This window comes from Carettochelys insculpta, chromosome 3 (genome assembly GCF_033958435.1).
Source record: "Carettochelys insculpta isolate YL-2023 chromosome 3, ASM3395843v1, whole genome shotgun sequence".
Lineage (NCBI taxonomy): Eukaryota > Metazoa > Chordata > Testudines > Carettochelyidae > Carettochelys > Carettochelys insculpta.
The window spans coordinates 65,642,780-65,670,395 of record NC_134139.1 but is presented as its reverse complement, the minus strand read 5'-3'; the positions used below and the strand labels follow the sequence as shown (position 1 = coordinate 65,670,395).

Genomic DNA, 27,616 nt, shown 5'->3' with positions numbered 1-27,616 from the left:
CTGCACCAAGAGGCTACCACAATGTAAATAATAAACAGTGGAAATGACCACGAGTATTTCTCTACCTTGTCCTTCTATGGTCTCTGAATAATTCTTCTCCGTTCATTGGACAAAACTTTGATGTGTCCTCCAAACATGCCATTTAGTTATACCACCCACTCACACCACATTTTTTTTCAGATTCCCTGCACCCCACGCATCCAAACCACAGAGTTGATGCCAATGGTCCATGTGTGGTCATACTAATTCTGGATACACCTGAAGCTAAGTTGCCTAACTGCCCCTCTGGAATTTTCAGAGTGTGTGAGAGAGAGTGGGAGGTCCTTTTACCACAATAGTCAAGGAGGTCAAATGAAGTCAGTTGAAGCTGAGTTTCCTCAGTACCGTTCAACCCGGAGGATTGAGACATATATTTCCATGTTGTCATGAGAACCTTGTGATGGGCGCATACATCTTTTTAACAAATGATAACATGCATTTGATACTATATTTCAATATACTATAAAACAAATTAAGAAACAAAACAGAAGAAAATATTGTGCTTATTATTCTTCTCCACACTTCTCTTTAAATATGTTCATTAATACTGTCTGTCATAAAAAGCAGTCCTGCAGCAGCTTAAAGACTAACAAATTTATTAAGTTATGAGCTTCTGTGGGTACAACCCACTTCTTCAGATGACTTGAGTAGACAGTTAGAATCCAGGGATTATATAGCTGGGAGGGAGGGGGTGCAAAGGAAGAAGGGGAAAAATGGGGGAGGGGGTACCTATCAGTAGTGGGACCAGAAGATGAAGTGAATTAAGTTAAGTAGGATGTGTCCCATTCCTGAAACTATCAAAAGGTGGGGAAATTGCCCTTGCATAGCACCTGATTTTGTAAAGTCTAGGGTGCACATCCACACTTGTTCAGAAAGTTGACAGTGTGTGTTCCCATTAAGTTTGCAAGGTTCGACTGAGTCAGCAATGCACTGTGGCCATCTATCCCACAGTTCCTGCTGCCCTGTTGCCTTGTGGGTTTCTGTCTCAGTGTGTGATGAGAAAAAATGTGCTGTAGGTGGCTGTGGGTGGGTGATGTCCACAGTGCTCTTCACCTCTTCCTCTCCCTTTGTAAAGCAATGACAAAAAGCATTTTCACACACTTTTTACAACTCCTTTCACATGTCATTGCAAGGCTAGCATGGAGCCTGTGCAACTTAAAGCTGTTGTGGAAAGCGTTATGAGCACCTCGCTCATAGTCCTGCAGTATGTGCAGAACCTAAGCAGCCATGAGAGTGACAAAGACTCCCACGAGGACATGGGCATGTACAAATGTGAAACATTGGAGAGGAGGAACAAAGAGATGGTGGCTGCACTCAATGCTTTGTACACAGTGGAGCACCCATTCTGGTGCTGTGAAATCAGCTTACACTGGTGGGTCTGCATTGTTCTGCAGGGGCGGGATGACCAGCACTGGCTACAAAACTTCAGAATGCATAAAGCCACTTTCATGAAACTTTGTGAATTGTTTTCCCTCACCCTGAAGTGCTGAGATACCGAAATGAGACCTGCTCTGACAATTCAGAAGCATGTGGCAGTTGCTGGGTGGCAGCTGGGTCAGTGGGCAATCAATTTGGAGTAGGCATATCTAAAGTGGGAGGCTGCAGTGGTACAGGTAGCCAAGGCAATCAATACCTTTCTCCTATGAAAAACAGTGACTTTAGGATGTGTGCAGGACATAGTGGACAGTGTTGCCATGATGCAGTTCCTTAACTGCAGTGGGGCAATAGATGGAAATCACATCACTATCTTGCACCAGACCATCTTACCAACGAGTACATAAACAACAAGGGGCACTTCTCTATTGTGTTGCAGCTGTTAGTGGAGCACAATGGTCATTTCACCACCATCAATATGGGATGATCAGGAAAGGTGCATGATGTGTACATCTTTAGCATCTGTTTAGAAAGCTGCAGAATGGGACTTTCTTCACAGACCAGAAAATCACCATGGAAATGTGGAGAGGCTAATATTGATTCTGCGCAACCCAACTTACTCCTTGCTCCTTTGGCTCATGAAGTCATACACAGGCAGCCTGACCACAACATCCTCGTGTTGGCAGCCTGCTGTGTGCTTCAGTAATTATGAATAGCCAGACACAAAGGTACTAAGGAGACCACAGTGAGGAGTGCTGGTAATCCAGGAGGATTTGAGAAACAGCTTTATGAATGACCAGACACCAACATGGAAGTCACGTCTGTCGCTCTAAAGGAGTTCCCCCAGTGATGTATGTTTGCCTGTAAAGCTCGTAAACCCCTTCAGCACAAGCAATAAATGCAATTTTTTTTTTTAGTTTTAGTGTTTTAATTCAGGGGACACTATAGGAGTTCATGGCGGGGACTTTGGTGGTAGGTAAGGAAGGCATCTTGCTATCACTTGAGGGAATGTCAACCTGGGGAGAGAGGGGAAGGTTGGGGCTCAGAGGGGTTAAGCCTGGGAGTGGAGGGGAAGTTGGCACTCAGAGGGGCTATGCCTGGGGGCTGGGGTTTGTGGGATGCAGGGGGTTAAGCCTGCGGTTTGGGGGTGGATTTGGGGGTTGAGGAGGGTAAAGCCTGGAGATTGGGGTAACTTAACTTTGTAACTGGTACAAATAATTGTGTATGTACCCGTGCTGTTATTAAAATAGGGGTAATAAAAGTACGGTTTTTGTGTTTTATTTATTAAGAGCTGTCGCCTATTTATGTGCATTGCAGCTCTTGAAGGATTGATTTTGTAACTGAATATGAAAAAATGGCTCTTCTCACAATTTCAGTTGCAGACCCCTGTCCTAGGGTGTTGTGTACTGAAAAACATAATACAGTCCATTAGAGGGAGCTCGTAGATGAAGATGATTTAATTTCAGCTCAGAAACTAAGGAGACACAAACCCCTTCAGGTTTTTTACCAGTTCAAACAAGTTTTTGAGTCATTCATCACATTTTCTGACTGTGCAGACTTGCTCTGTTTTGCTCAGTCAGCTATTTGTGATAAGCAATTAATTCAACTTTATTTTCCTGTAAGCCAAGCAGAATTCAAGAGATGAACAGTAGGATGACATTGCTTAATAAAATAACATCAAAAAGAGTATATTGAAATTGAGCCTAACCGTGCATAAGCCCCTTCATGCTGCTCTAAAAGAGCCTCCGTTAAAAGAGGTGGAAACTCTGTGGAGGAGAGTCTCCCTGACACACAAGTGGTGGCGTGGGAGGGAGGGGTCGCTCAGTGGTTTGAGCATTGACCTGCTAAACCCCAGGTTGTGAGCTCACTCCTTGAGGGGGCCATTTAGGGATCTGGGTCAAATACATTTAAAAAACATCTGTCAAGAATGGTGGTAGGTCCTGTTGATCCCTCCCAGTTCTATGAGATACGCAAGTATATCTCCATATACTACTCCACAAAGGCCTGGTACCATGTGTGTGGGAGGGGATGGAGAGAAGTCATGGACATGATCAAAGTGCACTGCTTCATGGCTATTTTCTCCTTTGTGGGACGTTAGGGTCTCTTCTGGTGATTTGAGCATTGGTCTATAAAATGAGAGGTCAGATAGAAATGTGGAAGTCAGAACTGTTCTGCCTCACATGCATTTCTTATTTGGCTTCTCCTTGGGAAAACGTGTGTGTTAATGGCCATATCCTGAACTCGGTCTTACACATCCTTGTTTGTTGTATTGATAGAAGTTTTTTCTTGTGTAAGGCATGAGCCTGAAGGCTAAATCACTTCTTCCCACCAATACACACAAGAGTCCACGGAATAGCTCTGTCTGCGAGAGGGGGTTTGTGACTTATGGATTTTGGAGACCAAACGTGGTCCATTAGCATCCATTATGTGCAGAGATAGCAGCCACCCTCATTGCAGGACAGCTGCTGCCCCTCTGATTCCCCTCCCACAGCTAGAAGACAACTCATAGCCTTGTCCTGTAGCTGTTTGATTGTAGTTATTTAGGAGATGCCTGGAAGATGATTACTCTTGAGGGAATTCTGGGCTGTTACATGTGCACAGAATTCATGTCCAGTCCAGGATTTTTTCCCCACAGAGAATACATTCTGCCCAAGGAGTTCTGCAGTTCTGCTTTTCCACTCTGTGCCAGAACAGCCAGCTGCTGGCTGTGTTCACAATGGCATCTTGCCCATGGAGCGAGGTTAGGGCAGGCAGAGTGGGTATCTGGGGCTGCTGTGGAGGTCAGACTGAGGTCCAGATGGGCTAATGTGGGGGGTGGCAGAGTGGGGCATGGGCTAGGGAGCTAGTAGGGTGACACAGTTGAGCCAGAGGCTCAATGGGAGTGGTGCTGCACGGCCACATGGGGACGGGAGCTGCAGTGACACACAGGGCGGGCGGCACAGGCAGAAGTGTCAGAGCCCCTCCTCAGGCCCACCTGCCCAGCCTGGAGCTCCGCCGTTTCTGCCTGTGCTTCCCGCCGCACAGCATGCTGGCACTGGGGATCTGGGTGCCCCCGCCAACATCCAGGAGCCTGCCAGCTCAGTGGGGTGCTGCGTCCAGGGCAGGGCTGGGGGCTGCCTACCTGCAGGGCAGGACAGGCACGTCTCACCCTGTAGCTGTCCCCGCAGGAAGGGCCCTGCCCCAGCCCCAGCACAGCGCACGTGCAGAACCCTGGGTGCCCTGGCTTCAGGGACCCCGAGGCAATGTGTGGCCCTCGCTCTGCGTCAAGCTCGGCACTGACCTTCCCAAGTCCTGAGAAGTTCACAGGGCTGCTCAGCAGCCCAGAGCCGCAGAAAGCAGCCAGATGCCTGTCCCAGCAGGCCAGTGCAGAACCTGGGACCCTCTGCCTCCTCGGCCAGGGCCAGGGTGCTGGACTCCTGGCTTTCCCTCACCTTGGCTGCGTCTACACGTGCACGCTACTTCGAAGTAGCGGCACCAACTTCGAAATAGCGCCCGTCGCGTCTACACGCGTCGGGCGCTATTTCGAAGTTAACTTCGACGTTAGGCGGCGAGACGTCGAAGTCGCTAACCCCATGAGGGGATGGGAATAGCGCCCTACTTCGACGTTCAACATCGAAGTAGGGACGTGTAGACGATCCGCGTCCCGCAACATCGAAATAGCGGGGTCCTCCATGGCGGCCATCAGCTGGGGGGTTGAGAGATACTCTCTCTCCAGCCCTTGCGGGGCTCTGTGGTCACCGTGTGCAGCAGCCCTTAGCCCAGGGCTTCTGGCTGCTGCTGCTGCAGCTGGGGGTCCGTGCTGCATATACAGGGTCTGCAACTAGTTGTTGGCTCTGTGTATCTTGCACTGTTTAATGAAAGTGTGTCTGGGAGGGGCCCTTTAAGGGAGCAACTTGCTGTTGAGTCCGCCCTGTGACCCTGTCTGCAGCTGTGCCTGGCTCCCTTATTTCGATGTGTGCTACTTTGGCGTGTAGACGTTCCCTTGCTGCGCCTATTTCGATGTTGGGCTGAGCAACGTCGAAGTTGAACATCGACGTTGCCAGCCCTGGAGGACGTGTAGACGTTATTCATCGAAATAGGCTATTTCGATGTCGCTACTTCGAAATTAGCTATTTCGATGTAGCGTGCACGTGTAGACGTAGCCCTTGTGAGGCAGGGAAGAAGGAGGCAGCCACCCTCTCCCAGCATACCTTTGCCTCTGCATGGCCCCCTGCTGGCTCCCTCTGGGGTGTCTGGAGAGCACATACTCTCAAGGGGCCGAATATGGGGCACTTAGCCCCTTTGTTAAAATAAGCCAGAATGCCTTTCTGGCACCCAAACTACAGGGCTGTCCCACCAAAAACAGGACAGATAGTCACCGTAGTGATTGGTGGGGCTCCCTCCCCTGCCCTGACCTGCTTTTGCAAGTCAATTTGAGAGAAAAATAAAAATTATGTTACGCGCCAGTTGAGGCCACCAGAGTTTGGAAAACTTTGCAAATAGGAACTTCTCCCCCAGGTGGGTAGGAAGTGCAGGGAGGAGACTACCCAAAGTGTCTGTATAGCCCATGGTCTGCTAAGCTCAATATGTGTTTAGGGAGCTCTTTGTGGGACTGAGGCCAGAGCTTGCAGGCAAAATTACTCTAACTTTCCTTCTCTTTAAAAAAGCAGCAGTCATTGACAGTTAGGGGTGGGAGAGACTCAGGAGGTCATCTAGCCCCACCCCCCCCCACCCCCGTGCTCAAAGCAGAATAAACCCCAGCTATATCATTCCCACCAGAGCTTTGTCAAACCTGGACTTAAAATAACGCTCTAAGAATCCACCACTCTCCTAGTGCAATAGTTGTTCCCAACAGTCAGCCTAGCCCAGTGTTTCTCAACGCGTGGCACACGTACCCTTAGGGGTACACAAGAGAAGTCTGGGGGTGGGGTGGGGTAGGGGCATGCGTGCTGGACCATATGTAGCTCTTTGAGCAGTTAAATGCTTGGAGCCACAAGAATGGTGTGTGCCGCTCTGTGCACGCATCCCTCCCTAGCGCTTGGTGGGAGAAGCATGTGGCAGCGGCGGTAGCTCCGATGAGTCGCCAGCATTGGATTACAGCGGGGGCGGTGGTGCCTGGCTCTAGAGGAGGGGGGAATTGGGTTAAAGTGGGGAGCTGCTGGTGCCTGGCTCTGGAACATTATGCTTGTTATCTGAAGTGAGTGATTAAAATTGCTATTTGTACAATTTAAAACTGAAAGGGTTTAAAATGGACTGGTTCCTTGTGAAAACAAAGAATAAAACTGCAGATTTAGAAGAAGGTAGTGCACAGGAAACCCTATCAGAAACACTGATTTAATTGCGACCCTCGGCAATGTTGAATTTAGGTTTGAACATTTTATTTCATCCACACAAATTTTGCATTAATTATAATTTTCCTTGTAACCTCATTGATCACTGTTCATTGATGCTTGCATTAAAATATATACATATGTATGAAATAAAAATTGGACTTATTTTATGTTCATCTAATTTTTTGATTTTATCCTCCTTGCACAACCATGAATACAATGGTGACTTTATTGCCTATAGGCAATTTCTTCCAACCAACCAGTTACAATGAAGTTGCTTAAACAAATGTGTTGCAATGGTAGAAGAAAGTTGTTTGTCTGAAAATTTTGGGTACTTATATATATATATATATATTTTAAAAGGGGGAATTTATTAAAAAAAAAGTTTGAGAAACGCTGACCTAGACGTCCCTCTCTGCAGTGTAAGACCACTCCAGGCCCCTAATCATTTTTGTTGCCCCTCCACTGGACTCTATCCACATCCTCTTCTATAGTGGAGGGCTCAAAAGTGGACATAATACTTCAGAAGTAGCCTCACCAAGGGCCAAACAGAGATGAATAGTCACTTCCCTCTACCTTCTGGCAATGCTCCTACTAATGCTGCCCAAACGGCCATTAGCTTTCTTAGCAACTTGGTCACATTATTGAGTAATTGTCCCTATGAAAGCAAATTCAATAACTACAGATTTAAAATAGGGTCAGTTCCAGCAGCTGCTCTAGCCCAGTTCCTCAGAGACATCAACAGAAGTTTTATAGGTGGAGTAACTAGATGAATGACTGAATGACCCACTTAGAAGCATTGTAAATGCATGCAAAAGGAAACATTCAAGCAAAACGTGACTGCTAAAGCTGCAGGCAAAATAATTCAGTGGCAGTAGTTTTGTAGTTGAGAGGAAGGATGATTTTTGCATTTCAGTGCGTGATCTTGCACCACTGAGAACAATTTAGGCCAGGGACAACATGTGATGGGGCACCTTGAGGCACATGCCCCACCAAATACAATGGGCAGAAGGAGTAAGGGGCTAGCCGGCAGCCAGCAGGGCCAGAGTCCCTGGGTGTCTGGAGGGACGAGTGGGAGGCTGTGCACCAGAGGGAAGCATAGCAATACAGCCTTAGCCTGCTGTCCTCTCCTGATCACATTGCGAGGTGGGAGTGGAACAGTGCCTGCACTCACCGGCAAGAAGCAGAGCAACAAGACCAGAGGAGCAAAGCAAGTTGGGGCCACATTTCTACACTTTTCCCACCAATGCTGGTGAGTGCAGGGCAGCTGCAAACACCAGACCCGCCCCCAGCGTCAGAAGTTCCTCAGACTTTATCAAGTGTGCACAGGGATGGGGAGAGGATAGAGCTAGGGTGGGATAGGCAGGGCCTGGCGCAGAGGTGGGTTGTCCCAACTCTTTCCTGGGTTGGTGGCATGCCACACCCCACCTCACCAGTTGCTTGATTTGAGTTGGAAAGCAGAAACTGAGGCGATTAGGTGTACACTCCCTGGTCTGCCACAGGCAGCTTGCTAGAGGAAAGGATGTGGGTTTGGGAAGTCATGTGCTGGGTAGGAGGTCCTGAACGACTTCTGTGACTGGCTGGCTGCCTACAGTTCTGCACCTATAACTCTCAGCCAACTCCTGTACCCTAACTCCTGCCCAACCCCCTCACCTCTATCCCACGTCTGCACCCTGTCTCCTGCCCAAAACCCTCACCTCTATCCCACATCTGCACCCTAGCTCACCCTCAGCTCTATCCCACGTCTGCACCCTAGCTAACCCCCCCACCCCTCACCTCTATCCCACGTCTGCACCCTACCTCCTGCCCGAATCCCTCACCTTTATCACACAGCTGCACCCTAGCTCCCTCCCACACCTCTATCCCACATCTGCACCCTAGCTCCCTCCCACACCCCTCACCTCTATCCCACATCTGCACCCTAGCTCCCTCCCACACCCCCTCACCTCTATCCCACGTCTGCACCCTAGCTCCTGCCCAAACCCCTCACCTCTATCCCACGTCTGCACCCTAGCTCCTGCCCAAACCCCTCACCTCTATCCCACATCTGCACCCTCGCCCCCCCCACCTCTATCCCATGTCTGCACCCTCACTCCCCCCCCAAACCCCTCACCTCTATCCCACGTCTGCACCCTACCTCCTGCCCAAACCCCCCACCTCTATCCCATGTCTGAACCCTGCCTCCTGCCCACACCCCTCACCCCATCCCACCACTGCACCCTACCTCCCTCCCACACCCCTCACCCTCAAGCTCACTCCTGCACCCTAATGCCCTCTGATACCTCACACCCTAAGCTCACTCCTGAACCCTACCTCCTGCCTAGATCCCACATCCGCTCCCAGTCCACTTTCCAGCAGTCCCTCTTGTGCCCAGAACACCTTATTTTTGGCTCCACTCCAGAGCCCAGGGTCCCCACAAAATCTACTAGCTCCAGGTCCCCAAGACGAGTTAATCCAGCCCTACTTGACCCCCCCTCCCCCAGTCCTCTCCTTTCCACGTGACACCAAATTGACCATTCCACTCCGTCACTCTCTCCCTTCCATCTATTGTCTCTTCCCTCTGTTAACTCCCTGCCTGTCACTGCTAGCCAGCATTTATAAAGTCCACCACAGGACAATGTGGAGTTTTTAAAAGTCTACTTTAGGCATCAGTGTGGTATAGACATTATAACATCCACAATGGGCCATATGTACACTATAAAGTGTGCATTGTTGTATTAAGCTCAGTCCAGTACAATGCAGACGTAAGTTCTGTAACTTTCAGTCATTGGTGGTTTTAAGTCCTGTAACTCTCTGCAAGCTTTGTAACAATAGCTTTTGTAGCTTTTGTTCTATATAGTTATATTTTGCTACATGAGCTTTGATTTGTAGCAGCTGCTAGGTCTATATTAAGCATTATAAGTTAGTAAGAAATTATTTATGGATATCATAAGTCTTGTAAGAAATCCTGGCTGTTCCTTTCGTGAAAGAAACTTCTTTCTTTCTAAAGTGAACTTTCCTTTATGTGAGTGAGGAAAGTGCGAATGTGGGTGTTTGTGCAATGGAATCTGTCCCTGAAGCCAACCTGTCTAGACAACTTCTTGGTGGTCACTTGATAACGAGTAGGACATCTTCATGTTGCCTTCCTATTTGTGAGTCCATTGATGACTGACCAGCCCAATTCTGGAGCCATGGATCTCATCACAGAAGGGGCAGGTGTTGGTAGCTGTTGGAAGGGCATGGGGAAGTTTTTGTCGCCCTTGTCTTCTCTGCCTCTCCTTGTTTGCACTGCACCAGGACTTCCCAGATTGTGCCACCCCCAAGCAGATTACCACTCTCCACTGGGGACAGCTTTAGGCAAGGTTCTCCCAAGTGTTGATAGTGATGATACGCTTTTCCATGCGTGCCTCCAGCATGTCCTTATATTGCTTCTGTTGTCCCTCAACGCTCCTCTGTCCTCTCTCCAGCTCAGAAAACAGAATCTGTTTTGGGAGGCACTGATCAGACATCCAAACCACGTGACCAATCCGATGAAGTTGTTGGTGAATGATAATGGCTTCAATGCTGATCATATTTGACTCCTCCAGGACACTAGCACTCATGCACCTATCCTCCCAGGAAATACTTAGGATTCTCTTGAGGCAGCATTAATTACATTATTCAAGTCCCTTCAAATGACACTTGTGTGTTGTCCAGGTTTAACGTGTACAGGAGCAATGGAACAACCATTGCACGGTATTCCAGGAGGTTTGTCTTGGGGTAGATGTCCTGGTTCTCAAAGACCCTTTGTCTCAGGCAGGCAAAAGCAGAGTTTGCACAGCTCAGACAATGCTGGATTTCTGCATCGATGTTGACTTTAGCGGAAGAAATGACTTCCAAGGTATGGGAAGTGCTCCACATTTTCCAGAAGTTCTCCATTGACTTCAACAGGAGGTACATGAGATTGTCCTGTTGGCGAGGTTTGGTGGAGGACCTTGGTCTTTTTGATGACCGGTGTGAGGCCAAAATTCTCATATGCTTTCAGTGAAGGCACTCAGGATGGTCTGAAGGGCTGCAGGAGAAAGAGCAGCAACCATGTTGTCATCTGCATACTGGAGCTCCATGATCGAGGTTGTGGAGGTCTTGTTTTTAGCCTTCTGTCTCCTCAAGTTGAAAAGCTTCCAGGGCATTCTATAGACAATCGTCTTGCCATCTGGAAGCTTGCCATCAATGAGTTGAAGGGTTGTGGTGATGAAGATGAAGAACAGTGATGGGGCAATGACACAGCCTTGCCTGACTCCTGTTTTGACCTCAAAGAGGTCGCTTTGGGATCCATTGTTACTCAATACTGTGGCAGTCATATTGTCATGAAGCAGTCTCAAGATGCTAATGAATTTTTTGGGGCAGCTGATCTTTGAGAGGATGGTCCTCAGGACACTACAATTGACTGAGTTGAATGCTTTGGTCAGGTTGATGAAACTCAAGTATAAGGCTTGGTTTTGTTCACATTTTTCTTGAAGTTGCTGTGAGGTGAAGATCACATCTACTATTCCTCAGGGTGGTTAGAAGTTACAGTAGGATTCTGGGAGAATTTCTTCTGAAAGTGGCAAGAATTGGTTTGTAAGAATTTGAGCTAAGGTTTTTCCTGCCATTGCCAGGAGGGAGATGCCATGATAGTTTCCACAGTACAACTTGTTGCCCTTCTTGAAGAGATTGATGGTCAGTGTGTCTCTGAACTCTCGCAGCATCTGCTCCCTATCCCAGATCTTGAGAATCAGGAGGTGGAGTTGTTTGTGGAGCTCTGGCCCGCATTCTTTGAAGACTTTAGTGGTGATTCCATTTAGTCCTGTTGCCTTGTTGCACTTCATTGCTTTGATGATAGCTCGGACCTCACTCAGGGTAGGAAGTGTTGCAAGATCATTCCTAGGAGGTTGCTGAGGGATTTGGTCAACGGATTCTATGACCATGGTGGACAGGCAGTTCAAGAGGTCATTATAGTGCTCCCTCCAGTGAGAAGCAATGGCTTCATTGTCCTTGAAGAGTTAAGTACCATCCTTTGATCTCAGGGGATTGATTCCATGGTTTCTCGGTCCATATCCAGCTTCAGTAGCATTGAAGAAACCTCTTGTATTGTCGATGTCTGCGAGATGCTGGTGTTCTCATGCCTTCTCAGTCCACCACTGGTTCTTCGGGCTATGCCTACACTAGACATAGCAGTTGACCATGGATACGTGATTTTAGCTATGCCAGTTGCATAGCTAAAATTGACTTTTCAGTCAGTAGTTGTTAGCCGATGGTCGGGTGAGATACCACCTATGCTCTTATTTTTATCCGAGTCTTTAACTGCTAGGACAGACAGTCCCTTTGCAGCGGGCAGCCCAGGCATGCTGACGGCTGCCTCAAGGTCCTAACACCCGAGTCTTTAACTGCTAGGACAGGAAAAGTCCCTTCGCAGCAGGCAGCCAGGACAGGCTGACAGATGCCCCAACGGTTGCACTGAGAGCTTCCCACACCCAAGTCTTTAGCTGCTAGGACAAGAAAGTCCCTTCGCAGAGGGCAGCCAGGGTGGCTGATGGGTGCCCCAGAGAGTCTGCTCTGTGGAGGCAGCAAGACTCAGTGCTCAGCTCTCAGCACTCTCTTACCAATGACCAGGCTAATTGCAGCTGAAAAGCAGCTGGGTTCTTTGTTTTGTGTTTGGCTTGCACAGTAACAGGGAGAGTCAGGTTACAGCTCAACCAGTTACTTATTTATTGACTAAGGAGACTTAACTCTTATGGTTACAAGATTACAAGACATATACTTTGTTGCAAGCTCACAAGATTTTATACTTTGTTACAAAGATTACAAGGTTTACACTTCCTTTTTTAGTTGCCAATAGCTAGCATGTAACAATTCATAGATCTCTTATTGAATGTGCACAAAGAAAACAAAAGGAAAGCAATACACTTAACAGGTCTTATTCTCACCCCTGCATTACCAACATGGTGTGGCCAAAATTTTCACTCAATCCCTCGGGAAGAAGCAATAATGACGAGGAAAAGGGCGACCCCTAGGACCTCAGGAGGCAAAGACCCTCCTGGCTGGCAGGTAGAGGTAATTGGAGCTAAGTTAGAGGGGCTGCCAGACCCTTACTTTATACCCATTCGGTCATGTACACTTCTTCCTTATCTAAAAGGGTGCCAACTGAATTAACTCATCTCAAGACACTAGTTCTCAGAAGGCTGCTTCACACGTGTGGGGTGGAGATAATTTTAGGGCATTCTTTCTTTATGGGCTGGAGATTTTTTCTCCATCTGGGACGTTTGTGAGGGCAAATCAACTAATGGAACTTAGCCAAGGGCAGTCTGAGGCCCGGCTGTTTATTAGCCCATTGTCTCTGCTCCGGAGAATCAAAAAGACTGTGCCTGAGATAAGCACATCTGTGCTCTCGGGCTTTCCAGGGCTGAGCTGTTTCTTTTAACCCTTTGGTGCTCTGAAGCACCCAGGAGAGACAAGATGGAGTAGAGAAAAAGTGGGGGGTTCTGTCTGGCTACATTCTGCCCCCTTGATTCGCCTCACTATGTCCTAGACCTCAAGGTGGTGGTGATGCCAGCACCTCTTGCCCTCCTTGGAGGAAACTAAAATCGGCCCATAGGGATGGCCTCATTAGGTGACTTACAATCAAGGGATTGATTAGGATCACTTTCCAATGCCATATATCGAATGTGTGCAGAGGATACAGCTACATTAACTAAATGTTTAACAATACACAGAATAACACAACAAGCAATCACAACGATTAAAATGGTTAACAAAGTGGTTATGATAGAATGAAGGAAAGGAGTTAATGAAAATCCCAAATGTTGGGCTAGCAAATCTAGTCATGAAGCTACTCCGTCCTCAGTGACGGCATGCAAAACCTGAATTGCACCTTTTAACGCAATGACATCTTGTTCAATTTTCCCTGAGTTGTTTACATAAAAGCAGCAAGATTGGTTAATTACCGCACATACCCCTCCCTGTTGGGCTAAGACTGCATCTAAGGCTATTCTGTTTTGCAGGGCAAAACGAGCCACTGATTGAATTTGCTCATTGAGTAAGCCTAGGGCATCTGCATTGCAGTTTAGCACTTCCTCTACCTGCCCAGATACATTCACTATAGCTTTCTCGAGCTCAGCTACTCCAAGCCAGGGCAGGAATGCACGGGTAAACTGGTGAAAACCTGTAGGGTATTCTATAAGGGGGTTTGTGGAAACTCTTCTTGGTGATCGATGCAGGAAGCTTCCAAGGTTAGTGACACCTGGAGCCGTAATGTGGGAGTGCACAGTAAGTCCCCTGGGGGCAGCATGCCCTAGTGAGCACTGTCCGATCCACTTTACTGGGAGATACTTATATGCTTTCCTTCCACAGATGAAAAATAGTCCTGGTTCCTTCCTTAGGATGGGAGAATAGGGTCCCTTATACCACCCTTGTGCCGTGGGTTCTTGCTTTGGGGTATGGTGGGTAACACTATAACTGGTGTTAGTGGCTGTGCAATATAAAGCAAGCAGTAGGACCTGGTACACTGGAAAAAGATCCGTTTTAGCACACTGGTTTGGAAGCAAGGTATTACTAGTTACCAGTGTGGGGCTGTAGATTTGTCCAGTAGTGGGGATTATATACAAAGAAATATTATACCAGGTTTTCCCCTCGGGGTACTGGCTGAAGCTCAGGTGAGCAATGATAACATTACTATATACAGATATGCCTCTAAGGGAGACATTAACAAGAAATCCCCAACAGGTTAAGTGCCCCTGATGGGCTGTACTCCCTGGATTTGGGTAGACATCCCAGGTTCCCAGTTTGTCGTTAAAAGCTAAAATGTGAGTGCATTGCTGGTTCTCCAGCCACCCTAGGTGGGGTCCAGTACCATTACCATTTTCAAAACAAATAGGACACATTTCTTTAGAGGTTCCAGTTACATACTCTAATGGTTGGCCCCAGACCATAGGTTGCCAGTGTTCATGCCACCCCCTTGACCTCCCCCCAGAGTAATTTCGAAGGTCGTGGTAGTAGAGGTCACTGTCATCAAACCAGGCTGGTCCCCATCTGAAGATGTCGCTCTTGTTCCACCAGTCATTCAGGTTTAAGGGGACAAACTCGACTCCCAGTCCTGTGGAGGAGTTTAACAGGGTACACATCCAACAGTTCGTGACACCAGCAGCAGAGGCAATGGTCTGGATAGTGTTCTTAAGGGGATGCTTGGGTACGGCGGAGACTGCTGTAATCACCAGTAGCACCATAGCAAGTTTAAGTGCCATGCTGTTATCCAGGCTGAGATCAGCTACACAGATAAGATAAGAGTCTTTAAGGTATATCGAGCTTGAGGTAGGAATTGCCTTTTGTTCCCTGGAAGAAAGCGCAAAGTCAGCTGGTCTTGGATACAATCCAAGCCTCAGTGATTGTTATTGGCACTTGTCCAGAGTTTGAGGTGGTCCATACACCTTTTCCTCTGTAAGATTGGAGGACACACGTTTGTGTACGCAGGCTAGGGTGTTTGACTACAACAGCATCCCCAGGCGCATACTTGGAATACTTGAGCAATGCAGTTTGAGCCAGAGAGGCTTTTCCTGTAGGGAAGAATCCCTTACTGATTGGGCTAGCCGTAGGGGTTTGACGATTGTTCAGTTGTTGTACTATAGTGTCCAGTCTGCTCTCCCATGTACCATCTGTGGGCTTTAAGTGATGCTTTAATAGCCCATTCCATCGCTCAATTATGCCGTTGGATTGGGGTCGGTATGGGAGGTGAAAGACCCATTGAACTCTGTTTTGGAGGGCCCACTCCTGCATCAGCTTATTCTTAAAGTGTGAGCCATTGTCTGACTGGATTTCTCGGAGTGTTGGGACGATTGCTGTGAGGCGATTTAGTCCCATAATGGTTGGCAGTGCTGTTGCCAATCGAGTTGGGTAAGCAAAACCAGTTCCTGAAATGACGTCTACCCCAGGTAGGATATATTTCCACCTTTGCCTAGTGGTGGGTAATGGACCAACTCAATCGACTTGCCAGGTTGCCCACAGTGTTTTCCCGTCTCTTAGTCTGGCAAATCGTTGTCCTTCAGTTATGTGCTTTCTGGTTACAGCACAGAGGGCACAGGCTTGTACCAGGTCTCTGGCTTGTTGGTGGGTAATAGGCCCCCCCCCGCCCCCGGTATTGGCTTGCCGTATGAGCTCATCGCTCCCTGTGTGACCCAGAGTCTCATGTAGCCAAATGTATAAACGTTCCCAGTCTACCTGGGTGGCAGCGATCTGGGCTGCTGCATCAGCCAGGTTATTTAGCTGTGCAGCCAGGGTGTTATTCTTTTGGTGGGCTGACACATGTCCTATGTTTAGGGGTTGCTGGGTTGCATGGTGGTAGATCCACTTAAAATACTCCAGTCCCCATACGGGCTTTCCTCCTATTTCCCAGTTGTTATTTTTCCAATTAGTTATCCACTGGGTGACGCCTGCCTATACAGCATATGAAGCAGTGTAAATAGCTTTGGTGCCTGCCTCACAAGCCAGCTTGGTTGCTGCTAGCTCTGCAACTTGAGATGACCCTTTGATTACAGTAGTCAGGGGTGTTGCAGAGTTACCTGCTGGCACTGCTGCAGCTTTTCCCTTCCACTTTCCCTTAACTAGTTTAACACTGCCATTTGTGAATCATACTCCCTCAGGGTGAGAGGGGTCAAATGGAGCTGCGTCTTGAATAGGAGACAGTTGTGGGGGTAGGTGGTATTCAGCAGGCATGCCCACCTTCCATAGAGATTCTTTAATCATGGTGGGGTTTTGTGCAGTGTCTGCACCACCTACCCTGTGGTGTACGTACAGTGCCCATCTCTGGGTTGTCATTTTCTGTGCTACACCTGGCGGCAGCTCCTTCCCTTCCAATAGGAGTTTAATAATTGGGAGAGGAGTGTGAATAGTTATATTCCGAGTTTGGGTTAGCTCCTCAGTTTCTCTTAAAGCCGGGTAGGCTGCCAGGAGCACTTTCTCATATGGGGTATTATTTGCCTGTGACCCCTGCCATGACTTTGAACCAAATTGAATGGTGCATTGGCGTGCAGTGTCACTCTCTTGCCATAGGGCATAAGACATTCCTGTGGTTCCTACAGTAAGGTACAAGTGGAATGGAGCATTGGGGTGGATTGGACCCAGGGCTTGATAAGTATGTATCTCACTTATCAGCTGCCTTAATGCTTCCTCATGTGCGGGGGTCCATTCCCAGGTGGCACGTTTCTTTAACAAGTTATACAGTGGCCGGGCAATTACAGCAAAGCTGGGCACATGCTTTCTCCAAAACCCCAACGTACCTAAAATTTGTCTCAATTGGGCTTTGTCCTCGGGTGATGGTGCCTGGCTGAGTTCCTGTACAGTTTCGTCAGGCACCGACCTTCGCCCTCCCATCCAGACTGTGCCTAGGAATCTGACCTCATGAGAAGGACCTTGACAATTGTCTGGGGGTAAATCTAATCCAAGATTTTCTAATGCTGCCTTTACCCTGTCCATAGCTTCCTGCACTTCCTCACACGAATCCCCACCTGTCAATATGTCGTCTATATACTGTAGGATTTGTACACTGGATGGCATGGTTAAACCATCTAGGGTTTTTGATAATGCACCGTGGCATATAGCGGGTGAATGCTCGAATCCTTGTGGCATTCTAGTAAAAGTATATTGTACACCTTTCCAAGTAAGAGCAAATCTGTCCTGATCTGAGGGCTGTAGGGAGACCATGAAAAACATATCCTTCATGTCCAGTACCACTAGCCACTGTTTATTCCAGGTCTGTATGTTAGTCACAATGTCCACTATGCTGGGAACTGCTGCGGTTAGAGGTCCAGTGTTCCCGTTCAGTTTCCAATAGTCCACAGTGAGCCTCCATTTGCCATTAGGCTTCTTTACTGGCCACACTGATGAATTATACGGGGAGTGTGTCCGAATTAATATTCCCTGTTTCTCCAGGTTTTTGATTAATTCTGTTACAGGAGCCACAGCTTCAGCTGGAACATTGTACTGTTTTACATGAGTCACAGCTGATGGTGGGAGGGGAGCAGCTTGGGCTAGTAAATTGACACTGCAGAAGTGAGCTTTTCCCTCATCTAGAACTGTTGCATTAGGTTTACAGCCAGCTCCAAATGCCCACCTTTCCCCATTAATGATTCCCTCCTTGCCCCCCAGAATGTCCATGCCAAGTATATTAGCATTCCCAAGGTTTACTTCATGTTTCCGGGTCTGTCGGTGGGGATTCAAAGGGATATCCAATTTCACTTTAACTAGGGGATAGGACACAATGGTGCCATTTACCCCTGTGACAAGCACATTTCTCTGACCAGAAGGTGGAGGACCAAGAAAGTTTTCTTTTTTAATCATGGACAGTTGGGCTCCCGTGTCTACTAAAAAAGACACAGTGGTTTTATCATTAACTGTTACTAAAATCCGGGGGTCATTGCTGGCATGTCCCTCCTCTGCTGGTTTAAGTTCATTTATGCAGAGAGAGGTTTGACCCCCACCATTCAGTTTCGCTGGTCAATTTCAACTATGGGCAGCAGCTCATGTAATTGCTGCCGCAGTGGTGAGGAAGGGGTGTCTGAGCTGGGAGGAGCACTAGGCGTTACTGCTGCCTTCCCCTGCTCAATACCTTTCGAGGCCACCAGGATTTTTAACTTCCCAGTTGGCAACTCATGCAGCAGATCCCTGGTGTACCCGAGATCTAGGCAGTTTCCACAATTTAGTCCTTAGTTCCCTTCCCTCAGGTGTTATCTCCCGTTTAGGCTCAAAGCCTCCTTGCTTACCCCTAGAGTCTCCTGTCAGGCTCCGTACCTTAGCTTTAGTTTGGGGTACCTCATCCTCCCTACATTCTTGGAGGTCTGGCAGCATATCCCCAAATAGCTTCTGATAAGTGGTCTCATTTTCTTGAAACCCATTTCTCATGGCTAATTCTATAGCTTTATAGAATCCAGGAGCTCCCTTAATTATTGGTCGTAGACAGTCTGATACGACTGTCAGCTCCCATGGGCTTATTTCCTCCTCTCCTCTCTTGAATCAGACAAACTATGGAGACGGTTTCTAGGGCTCTTTTAAGGTCATCCCCATTGGTTCACAGGGTGTTAGAGAGCTCACCCCTATCAGCGCGGTGAATTCCCCGTGCCCACCTGCATACAAAGGTCCAAATAGACTTCAGACCTTCTTTATCTTTGGGGGTGAAGAATACTCCTGCTCCCATATTAACCCTTCCACATTCTTGGGAGGACAGTTGCATATGGCCAGCTCCCACGTCCCATATCCGGACTAACTATTCTATTACTCCTTCCCCAGGCTTCTTAGCAAACTCCTCCTGAATCTTTCTCAGTTCGGCTGGCTCATAGCTCTGAGTAGTAACTTGGGTGGGCTGCCAAGTCCCCTTCTTGCTATCGCCTGCATCGTCCACTTCCTCCTCCTCCTCGGGGGTGAGATCCTTTTGGTGGGTAACAACAGGTCTCATATGGATGGGGGCATTCTCTATCTCATGGGAGAGGTTGGTGGAACACTCAATCTCTGAGGAATCCCAAATGTCCTCATCCCACTCCTCCATGTCTAGCCAGAGAGCAGATTCTACCTTGGCTCTATTAATGCTCCTAGGTTTGTTCTCTAACCTTGCTCTCCGCTCTGCTCCTTCCTTCTTTATCAGTGGCACAAGTCGCTGCTCTAGTCGGCACACACCCTTGCTCAGCATGCATACCCGGGTGTCTAAATTCTGGCACCGCCACTGCAACTCATCTCTCCCCCTCTGTACTTCTTCCAGCTCCACTTCCATCTCCCAATAACTCATACATACTGCCTGTAGTGCACTCTTTAATAGCCAGATACAGGCTCCTTTCCCTTTCCCTTTCTTCAACCTACATGGCTTCCTCCATGTACAGAACTGTGACCACAGTTTCTCTATATTACGCCAGTTCTCTTCTAACATTTCCTTATCCCACTTAGGGTCACCCCAACCCTCCTGGGCAAAACTCTTTGCTTACTGAAATCAGTGCTTATCATGACTGGCTTCATGTTACTGTATTATAAACTGATACCACAAATCCTGCAAACGACGATGCCAATTTCTGTTAGCCGATGGTCGGCTGATACCACCTATGCTCTTATTTTCATCCAAGTCTTTAACTGCTAGGACAGACAGTCCCTTCGCAGCGGGCAGCCTGGGCAGGCTGATGGATGCCCCAAGGTCCTAACACCCAAGTCTTTAACTGTTAGGACAGGAAAAGTCCCTTTGCAGCGGGCAGCCAGGACAGGCTGATGGGTGCCCCAATGGTTGCACTCAGAGCTTCCCACACCCGAATCTTTAGCTGCAAGGACGAGAAAGTTCCTTCGCAGCGGGCAGCCAGGGTGGCTGATGGGTGCCCCAGAAAGTCTGCTCCGTGGAGGCAGAAAGACTCAGTGCTCAGCTCTCAGCACTCTCTTACCAATGACCAGGCTAATTGCAGCTGAAAAGCAGCTGGGTTCTTTGTTTTGTGTTTGGCTTGCACAGTAACAGGGAGAGTCAGGTTACAGCTTAACCAGTTACTTATTTATTGACTAAGGAGACTTAACTCTTATGGTTACAAGATTACAAGACATATACTTTGTTGCAAGCTTACAAGATTTATACTTTGTTACAAAGATTACAAGGTTTACACTTTGTTCTTTAGTTGCCAATAGCTAGCACGTAACTATTCATAGATCTCTTATTGAATGTGCACAAAGAAAACAAAAGGAAAGCAATACACTTAACAGGTCTTATTCTCACCCCTGCATTACCAACGTGGCGTGGCCAGCGATTTCACTCAATCTCTCTGGAAGAATCAATAATGACGAGGAAACGGGTGTCCCCTAGGACCTCAGAAGGCAAAGACCCTCCTGGCCAGCAGGTAAAGGTAATTGGAGCTCAGTTAGATGGGCTGCTGGGCCCTTACTTTATACCCATTGGGTCACGTATGCTTCTTCCTTATCTAAAAGGGTGCCAATTGAATTAACTCGTCTCGAGACACTAGTTCTCACAAGGCTGCTTCACACGTGTGGAGTGCAGATAATTTTACGGCATTCTTTCTTTATGGGATGGAAATTTTTCCTCCGTTTGTGAAGGCGAATCAACTGATCATACTTAGCCAAGGGCAGTCCGAGGCCCGGGTGTTTATTAGCCCATTGTCTCTGCTCCGGGGCATCAAAAAGACTGTGCCTGAGATAAGCACATCTGTGGTCTCGGGCATTCCAGGGCTGAGCTGTTTCTTTTAACCTTTTGGTTCTCTGAAGCACCCAGGAGAGACGAGATGGAGTAGAGAAAAAGGTGGAGGGGTTCTGTCTGGCTACAGTAGTTGACTTCAATGGCTTTCTGTGTGGAAGAAAGTCAATGGGATCATTGCTCCTGTTGACCTTTCTTAATCCTCACCACTGGTGAGGAGTTCCAAGGTTGACTTTGACTCCAGAAAGCGCTGTTTTGTGAATGTGCAAAACAAAACTCCAGAAGATCAAACCTGAGCAGGTCACAGCAGTATAGACATAGGCTCAGAGTCCTTGTTTTACACTGGACTTTTGCCTTGTCCTTGACATGCGCCAGAAGCACTTAAAATGGCCAGAGAATAATAGGAGCTGAGCTTTGAAAAAGAAATTACCCAAGGAAAAGAAAGATAAGATGAAGAGAAGATCAAAGTCTCATCTGCTGTTAGGTGATGACTCATGGTTATACACAGTCCTGGGACAGTGGTGATGACTCATGGTCATACAGCATCCTGGGTCAGTGGGACAGGACAATTGCTATTGAATTGAAACAAGTAAAAGATGAATGCAAGCTCCCTTTTTTCCTTTCTCTTCTTGCCATCGACATAGTGCAGGAGTGAATCTCTGATGGGGATAGGGAGGAGAGGCAGGAAGAGGCCCAAAGCCTTGAGCCTGAGCCTCTTCTCCTCTTCCCAGTGTGGATGGCTCTACTCCTGAGTACTCAAGCTGACAGAGAGCAAGCTGACAAGGTGGTCATACAATCAGCTCACTGCCCTGGATTTATGACTGTAGCCAGACACACTGTATCCACTGTGCCTTGGCTTCTTCCACTGTTCCTGTGCAACTCTTCACTTGCATGAGTTCATCTGTGTTAAGGGCATGAGTGCAGGAGGGCATGGGTGTGTGTGGGTGTGTGCTTGAAAGCTAGTTCCCTTTTTTTCTTTAATCCAATAGTGGCATTTAACAAAATATATGTGAATATAATCCTGGGGGGGTCTCACTAGTGTAAAATAAGGTAACAGTTGTAACTGGAGTTCATGAAACATTTAGGCAAACAACATGAGCAATTATGCTTCAGGAAGCATACATTATAGTCTGGTGCATATTAGCTGAAGTGTGCACAAACTGGACGGGTCTGTGAAACACTACAATACCCTAATTACTTCAAAGTTACTCCTAGCAATTGAGTAGTTTCTCCTTCCTAACACCTACCCATTTAATTAATTGAATCTGAGGATCATCAGAACGTGTGAGAAGGGAAAAGTTTAGATAGCCGCGTAAGGTTTATTGTTTTCACTGGAAATTATGTCTGAGATGGTTATTTGTTTCTTTTGTTCTTACCTGTAACCAAGAACCTGACTCAGGGTAAAGTCCTTGTGTTTTGCTTCCATTTGTGGTTTGAGTGGTTGGTGGGGTTTTTGTTTTTGGTTATTTTTCTTGACTTATATTTTTAAACAGCTTACCTCAACACACAGTTTGGTCAGTTCTTTCACATTTGAGGACAGATACCTTTAATTAAATGTGTAGGTGTTAGGGAGGAGAAACTATTCACTGTTACTCAAGCAACACTTCTAGCTATTCTTGATTATTTTCCATATTCCCTTCAGTGCATATTAATGTTAACAATGCAAAGTAAGATAGTTAATCACTTCTTAAGCTTCAGGGTATAAGATAATTGTTGGGAAAGAGTCGGAATTACTCAGTCGTCTGGATGCATTGTAATATATATAAACACACTTGCTACCTTCATACTCTTTTTCTGAAACATCAGGTTATGTAAGAGACCTAGCCCGGCCTCCATTTTAGTACACTGAGGAGATGTCCATTGACTTGAATGTGAGCAAGAATGGAATCTTGGTGCTTCCCAGAAGCAGGATTCTAGAACAGATGCTCTATACCAGTTTCTATGTGTTATGAATGGGAGCTGCAAAGAAAACCCTAGACTTACCTGGATTATTCTATTTACTTCCCAAAATCCACAAACCTGGAAACCCCGGATGCCCTATTATTTCAGGTATTGGCACCCTCACCACCGGACTATCCAGTTCTGTGGACTCCCTCCTCAAACCCTAAGCCACCAACACTCCCAGCTATCTCCGAGATACCACTGACTCCTTGAGGAAATTACAAAACATTGGAAAAGTTCCTGACAACACCATCCTTGCCACAATGGATGTAGAGGCTCTGTACACTGATATTCCACACAAAGACAGATTACAAGCAATCAGGAATACCATCCCTGATGTCACCACAGCCAAACTGGTGTCTGACCTCTGTAACTTTGTTCTCACCCACAGTTATTTCCAATTTGGGGACAACTTATACCTCCAGATTAGTGGAACTGCTACGGGCACTGGCATGGCCCCACAATATGCTGATGTATTTATGGCTGACCTGGAACAATGATTCCTCAGCTCTCATCCCCTATTACCCCTCCTTTACTTACGATACATCGATGAAATCTTTATGATTTGGACCCATAGTATAGAGACTCTAGAAGAATTCCACAGAGACTTTAGCAATCTGCACCCCACCATCAACTTATGCCTTGACCACTCCATGCAAGAGTGACATTTCCTGGACACTACAGTACAAATCAAGGATGGCCTGATTGGTACCACACTCTACTGCAAACCCACTGATTTGTATCTAGACTTACCTGGAGAGCTAGGAAAGAGTTAAGGTAACCTGCCTCTGAGGGACATTGTTTGGGGGAAAGTGGCAAAGAGCCAATGGAAACTAGGGGAAAAATTCAAACCTAAAACCGAATCGTGGCTGCATCTCGCCTTTGTTAAAAAACAAAGCAACAGAGAAAAGAGGGGGATTTCTCTAGGGAGGAAAACATCTTACAGACTAACATATTTTGGAGTATAAGCTTCCGTGGGCAAAGACCCGCTTCATCAGATAAGTTCTTCTAACTAAAAGTGTTACTTGACTCATGAGGATTAGTTATGGGAGTTAATTAAACCTGGCATCATAATTTGTATAAATGGACGATTAAAGCAGCTGAAGGGATGATTAGGAAAGATTAAAAGGGGAAGCAGTGGAAGAAAAGCTCTACAGCAGTGTTAACAGAGCCAGTGAGTGCACAGCATGGCCATGGCCTTCATACGCCCCAAACATAAAGAGCAGCCAGGGAGCCACCCCGTAGCGGGGATAGAGAGCTGTGAGCACCCCGCTGCGTGCTAGCGGCTCTGCACCCATTTGGGGTGCTCCGGGCGGGGCGGACGTGCCGCACCTCTATCGGCTCTCCCCGGCCGTACCCCCTACCCCCCGCAGGCAGGGCAGGAGAACGAACTGGGGGAGGAGCGGAAGGCAGGCGCAGGTCACGTGACGCCCGAGGGCTGGCGTCTGGGTCTGACTCCGCTACCCTTAGTCCGGGGACAGCTCGCGCGCCTTGTGTTTCCATGGCGACTCGCGGCGGGGCGGCGGCGGCCGGGAGGCCTTACGAGCTGGTGGTGTTCGGGGCTTCGGGCTTCACGGGCCAGTTCGTGGCGGAGGAGGTGGCGCGGGTGGCGGCTGGAGACGACGCGCGTGGCTCGCTGCGCTGGGCCGTGGCCGGCAGGAGCCGCGACAAGCTGCAGGGGGCGCTGGACAGGGCGGCTGAGAGGCTGGGTAAGGGCGGCGGCTCCTGAGTGGGGGCAGCAGCGCCCCGCGACCGGCCCCTCCTGTCTCCGCTGTGTTAGCAGCGCCCCCCGGCCGGTTCCCGCCCTCCCCCAGCCCAGCTCCTCGTCCCTCTGTGGTTTTAGCATCGCCCTCGTCCCATGGCCCTGCCCCTCCCCCCGAACCCCCCCCACTCGGGTGGGCTGCAGTGCCCCCTTCTGGCCACGTTTGGTCCCTCCCACGGGTCTTGCAATGCCCCTCCATGGTCCTGCTGGACCCCACTGCCCCCTTCCATGGTTCTGCCCCCCCCCACCCAGTGAGAATAGCTGCACTTCCCCACAGGAATGGTAGTGCGGCCATCTCTTCCGTAGCCCCTCACCCCTTCCGCCATGCAGATAACCGTGTCCCATGTGGGCCTTAAGCGCTATTTTTTTTAAACCCTAAGGTCCTTACAGGAGGGTGGAGCAGCACACAAGTGTGTGTGTGTGTGTGTGTGTGAGAGAGAGAGAGAGAGAGAGAGAGAGAGTCTTCCCTTCAAGCCTCTGGGTGGGGTCTGGGTCCCACAGACTGCTAAGCAGCCAGTGAGATTTGGACGGCTTTGATGGGGTGCCCTGTCATCTGTCTTTGGGGCCTTTGGCAGTAATTTTGATGATAAATTATTATTTTTTGTAGTAACAGTTGCAGTGTACTGTCCCAGTTTTTCAGGCTGAGATCCTTTGCAGCTATCCTGAGGTTTGAGCAAGGTGTTGCTGTGGTTTACATTTGTTACCGCTGGGGCTTAATCGTCCTCTCTTCCACAAAATGGAAGGGGACATCCTAGTTTGTTAATGTGCTGAAGAAGCATCCTCTTTCCTTCCTATTCTTGTTTCTATCTTTACCATAGATAAGACTGCAGCTAAAGGAAAAGAGCTAAGAAATTTGCTGAGGGTTGTAACCTGCTAGTACCAGGCTCCTCTTGTAACACTTACCCTTTCAATTCTCAGGAAAACCAGAGCTAAAGTCAGGAGTTGGCATAATTATTTGTGATGTCAGTGACCCATCCTCCCTTTCTGATATGGCTAAACAGGCCGCTGTTGTTCTCAACTGTGTAGGCCCAGTAAGTATCAGTATTCTACATATCAGAAACTAAATAGACAAACAAGCAATTCACATGCTGTTACAGACAAAAGGCACTGGTTTCCATGGCACACAGTGAGTATGCTGTCTTTTAAAGTGAGCTGTGAAATTCTAAACATTAAATATAGTTGCTGGAAGAAATAAATATTAATGAGATTGTGCTGCTACTTGTGTCAATAACTTTGGAATAGCTTCTTGCCCTATGCAGACCTAAAATCCTTGAACTGATTCTTTGGGGGAATTTGAAGGGATACCATCTCTTTGAATCTTAATAGCTTAGCTTTAAAAAACAAAAACAAAAAAAAACCCACATCCACTTCAAGTTGTTTCAGTTACTACATCTGTTTCAGATTTCTCATCCAGTTTTTGTGGATTTAAATACATTGTTCAGTTAAGACTTTTTCTCTTTTCTGTAGCTGTGTGAGAGCTACACAAACAACAGGGAAAATTGATTACACTGTGGAAACGTTCAAATTCAATGGATGCCTGAAGTGTTGTTAAAACAGAAAACAGTTTTCTTTAATTCTTTAATTGTAGCCATCTGCAACATTAGTACTGTCTGAAAAATGTTTCCTACTGTAGTTGTCTGATTCTTAGTTGTTGTTATCCCTTTAAATTTTCAGTTGCAGAATTCCATCTGCCAACTCATTCACAATAAATCAAAGGGCAAGGGTTTGGGAGATAAGTGCTGTAGACATGTAGAGTGGGGCAGTAGAACATATGACAAATCTCAGACTGTAGTAATGTTTTTGCATTAAAGCTAAAGTAGATTAAATTGCCTTTATCATTCATTAGAATATGTCAACCAAATGTAATGTTCAACCTATTGTGTTAATTTACTCCATTAATCAAAACTGTATATGGAAAATATTTGTGCTTATTGCAAATTTGCCAAATAAGATAATCAGCTTCCTTTTTTTTTTTTAGTACAGATTTTTTGGAGAACCTGTGGTGAAAGCTTGTGTTGAGAATGGCACAAGTTGCATTGACATCAGTGGAGAACCTCAGGTATGTGACATCAGCAAATGAATGGATTACTGTTGGAAAACATCAGATGACTATCTTACCTAAGACAGTTTTATCGAATATATTTCGGTCACATCTTTAGTTCTCACTTTTTCCTGTTCAGGAATATCATTTCTCTGTCTCTAACTTGTGAATTTAATTGTGTTCTTAGTATCCCTTTCTGACTCTTAGTCAGGAGCCATTAGAAATGGTGTGGTACTGAAAATCAGGGACTTGTGGGTTGTGACTCCCCACCTTGACTATTATGTTATCAGGGGTTTTTGAGATCATGGAGCATTTGCATTATTTTCCAAACCATACAATAGGAATACTAAATACCTGATTTCCTACTTCACAGGAGTGTTGTAAGGATTAGTTTGTTTATAACATACTTTGAATACATATAGCGATATAGAAGTAATGATTAATAATTCTGAGTATAGTTTTCAACAGTGCTCAAGTGACGGCATAAATTCGACTTTCAGAAATGATTTTAGGCACTTGAGCGTAAGTCATTTGGACAGTCTTGAAAATCTCTAATAATTTTGAATGTCACGTCTGCTGGTAGGTTCCCTAGATATAGACTGTAACTTTTACGTAGGATGGGTTAGCTGTCTGTGCTACACATATGAAATACCTTATGTCACCAGAAGTTGAAGGTGACTCATGGAATTGTTTTAGAAGACACCTTAAAATGCAATGAATTTCTGCTGTGTGTGTGCATTAAATTTTTCATGAATATTCTTTTAACAGTTGGGATTTGCTTTGATTATCTTGAGCAAAATGCTTGCTCCCTTCCTTCACAATTGGGCAATGTAATATGCGCTTAAAAGATTCCAGCTTCTGCATCTCAGTGACACTCACTATGGCTGTGTCTACACTAGCCAAAAACTTTGAAATGGCCATGCAAATGTCCATTTCGAAGTTTATTAATGAAGCGCTGAAATACATATTCAGCGCCTCATTAGCATGCGGGCGGCCGC

At 47.1% G+C, this 27,616-nt stretch overlaps 1 protein-coding gene across 1 annotated transcript in view; it reads left to right on the top strand.

The window, feature by feature from the left end:
- Positions 1 to 27,616, top strand: part of SCCPDH (saccharopine dehydrogenase (putative)) — a 406,234-nt gene that overhangs the window by 362,160 nt on the left and 16,458 nt on the right. Inside the window, exons 2-4 of the mRNA XM_074990061.1 lie at positions 24,295 to 24,524; positions 25,496 to 25,608; positions 26,556 to 26,636. Of these exons, the coding sequence (XP_074846162.1) occupies positions 24,317 to 24,524; positions 25,496 to 25,608; positions 26,556 to 26,636 (402 nt within the window). The 5' untranslated portion in view covers positions 24,295 to 24,316. The remainder of the gene's footprint in view (positions 1 to 24,294; positions 24,525 to 25,495; positions 25,609 to 26,555; positions 26,637 to 27,616) is intronic.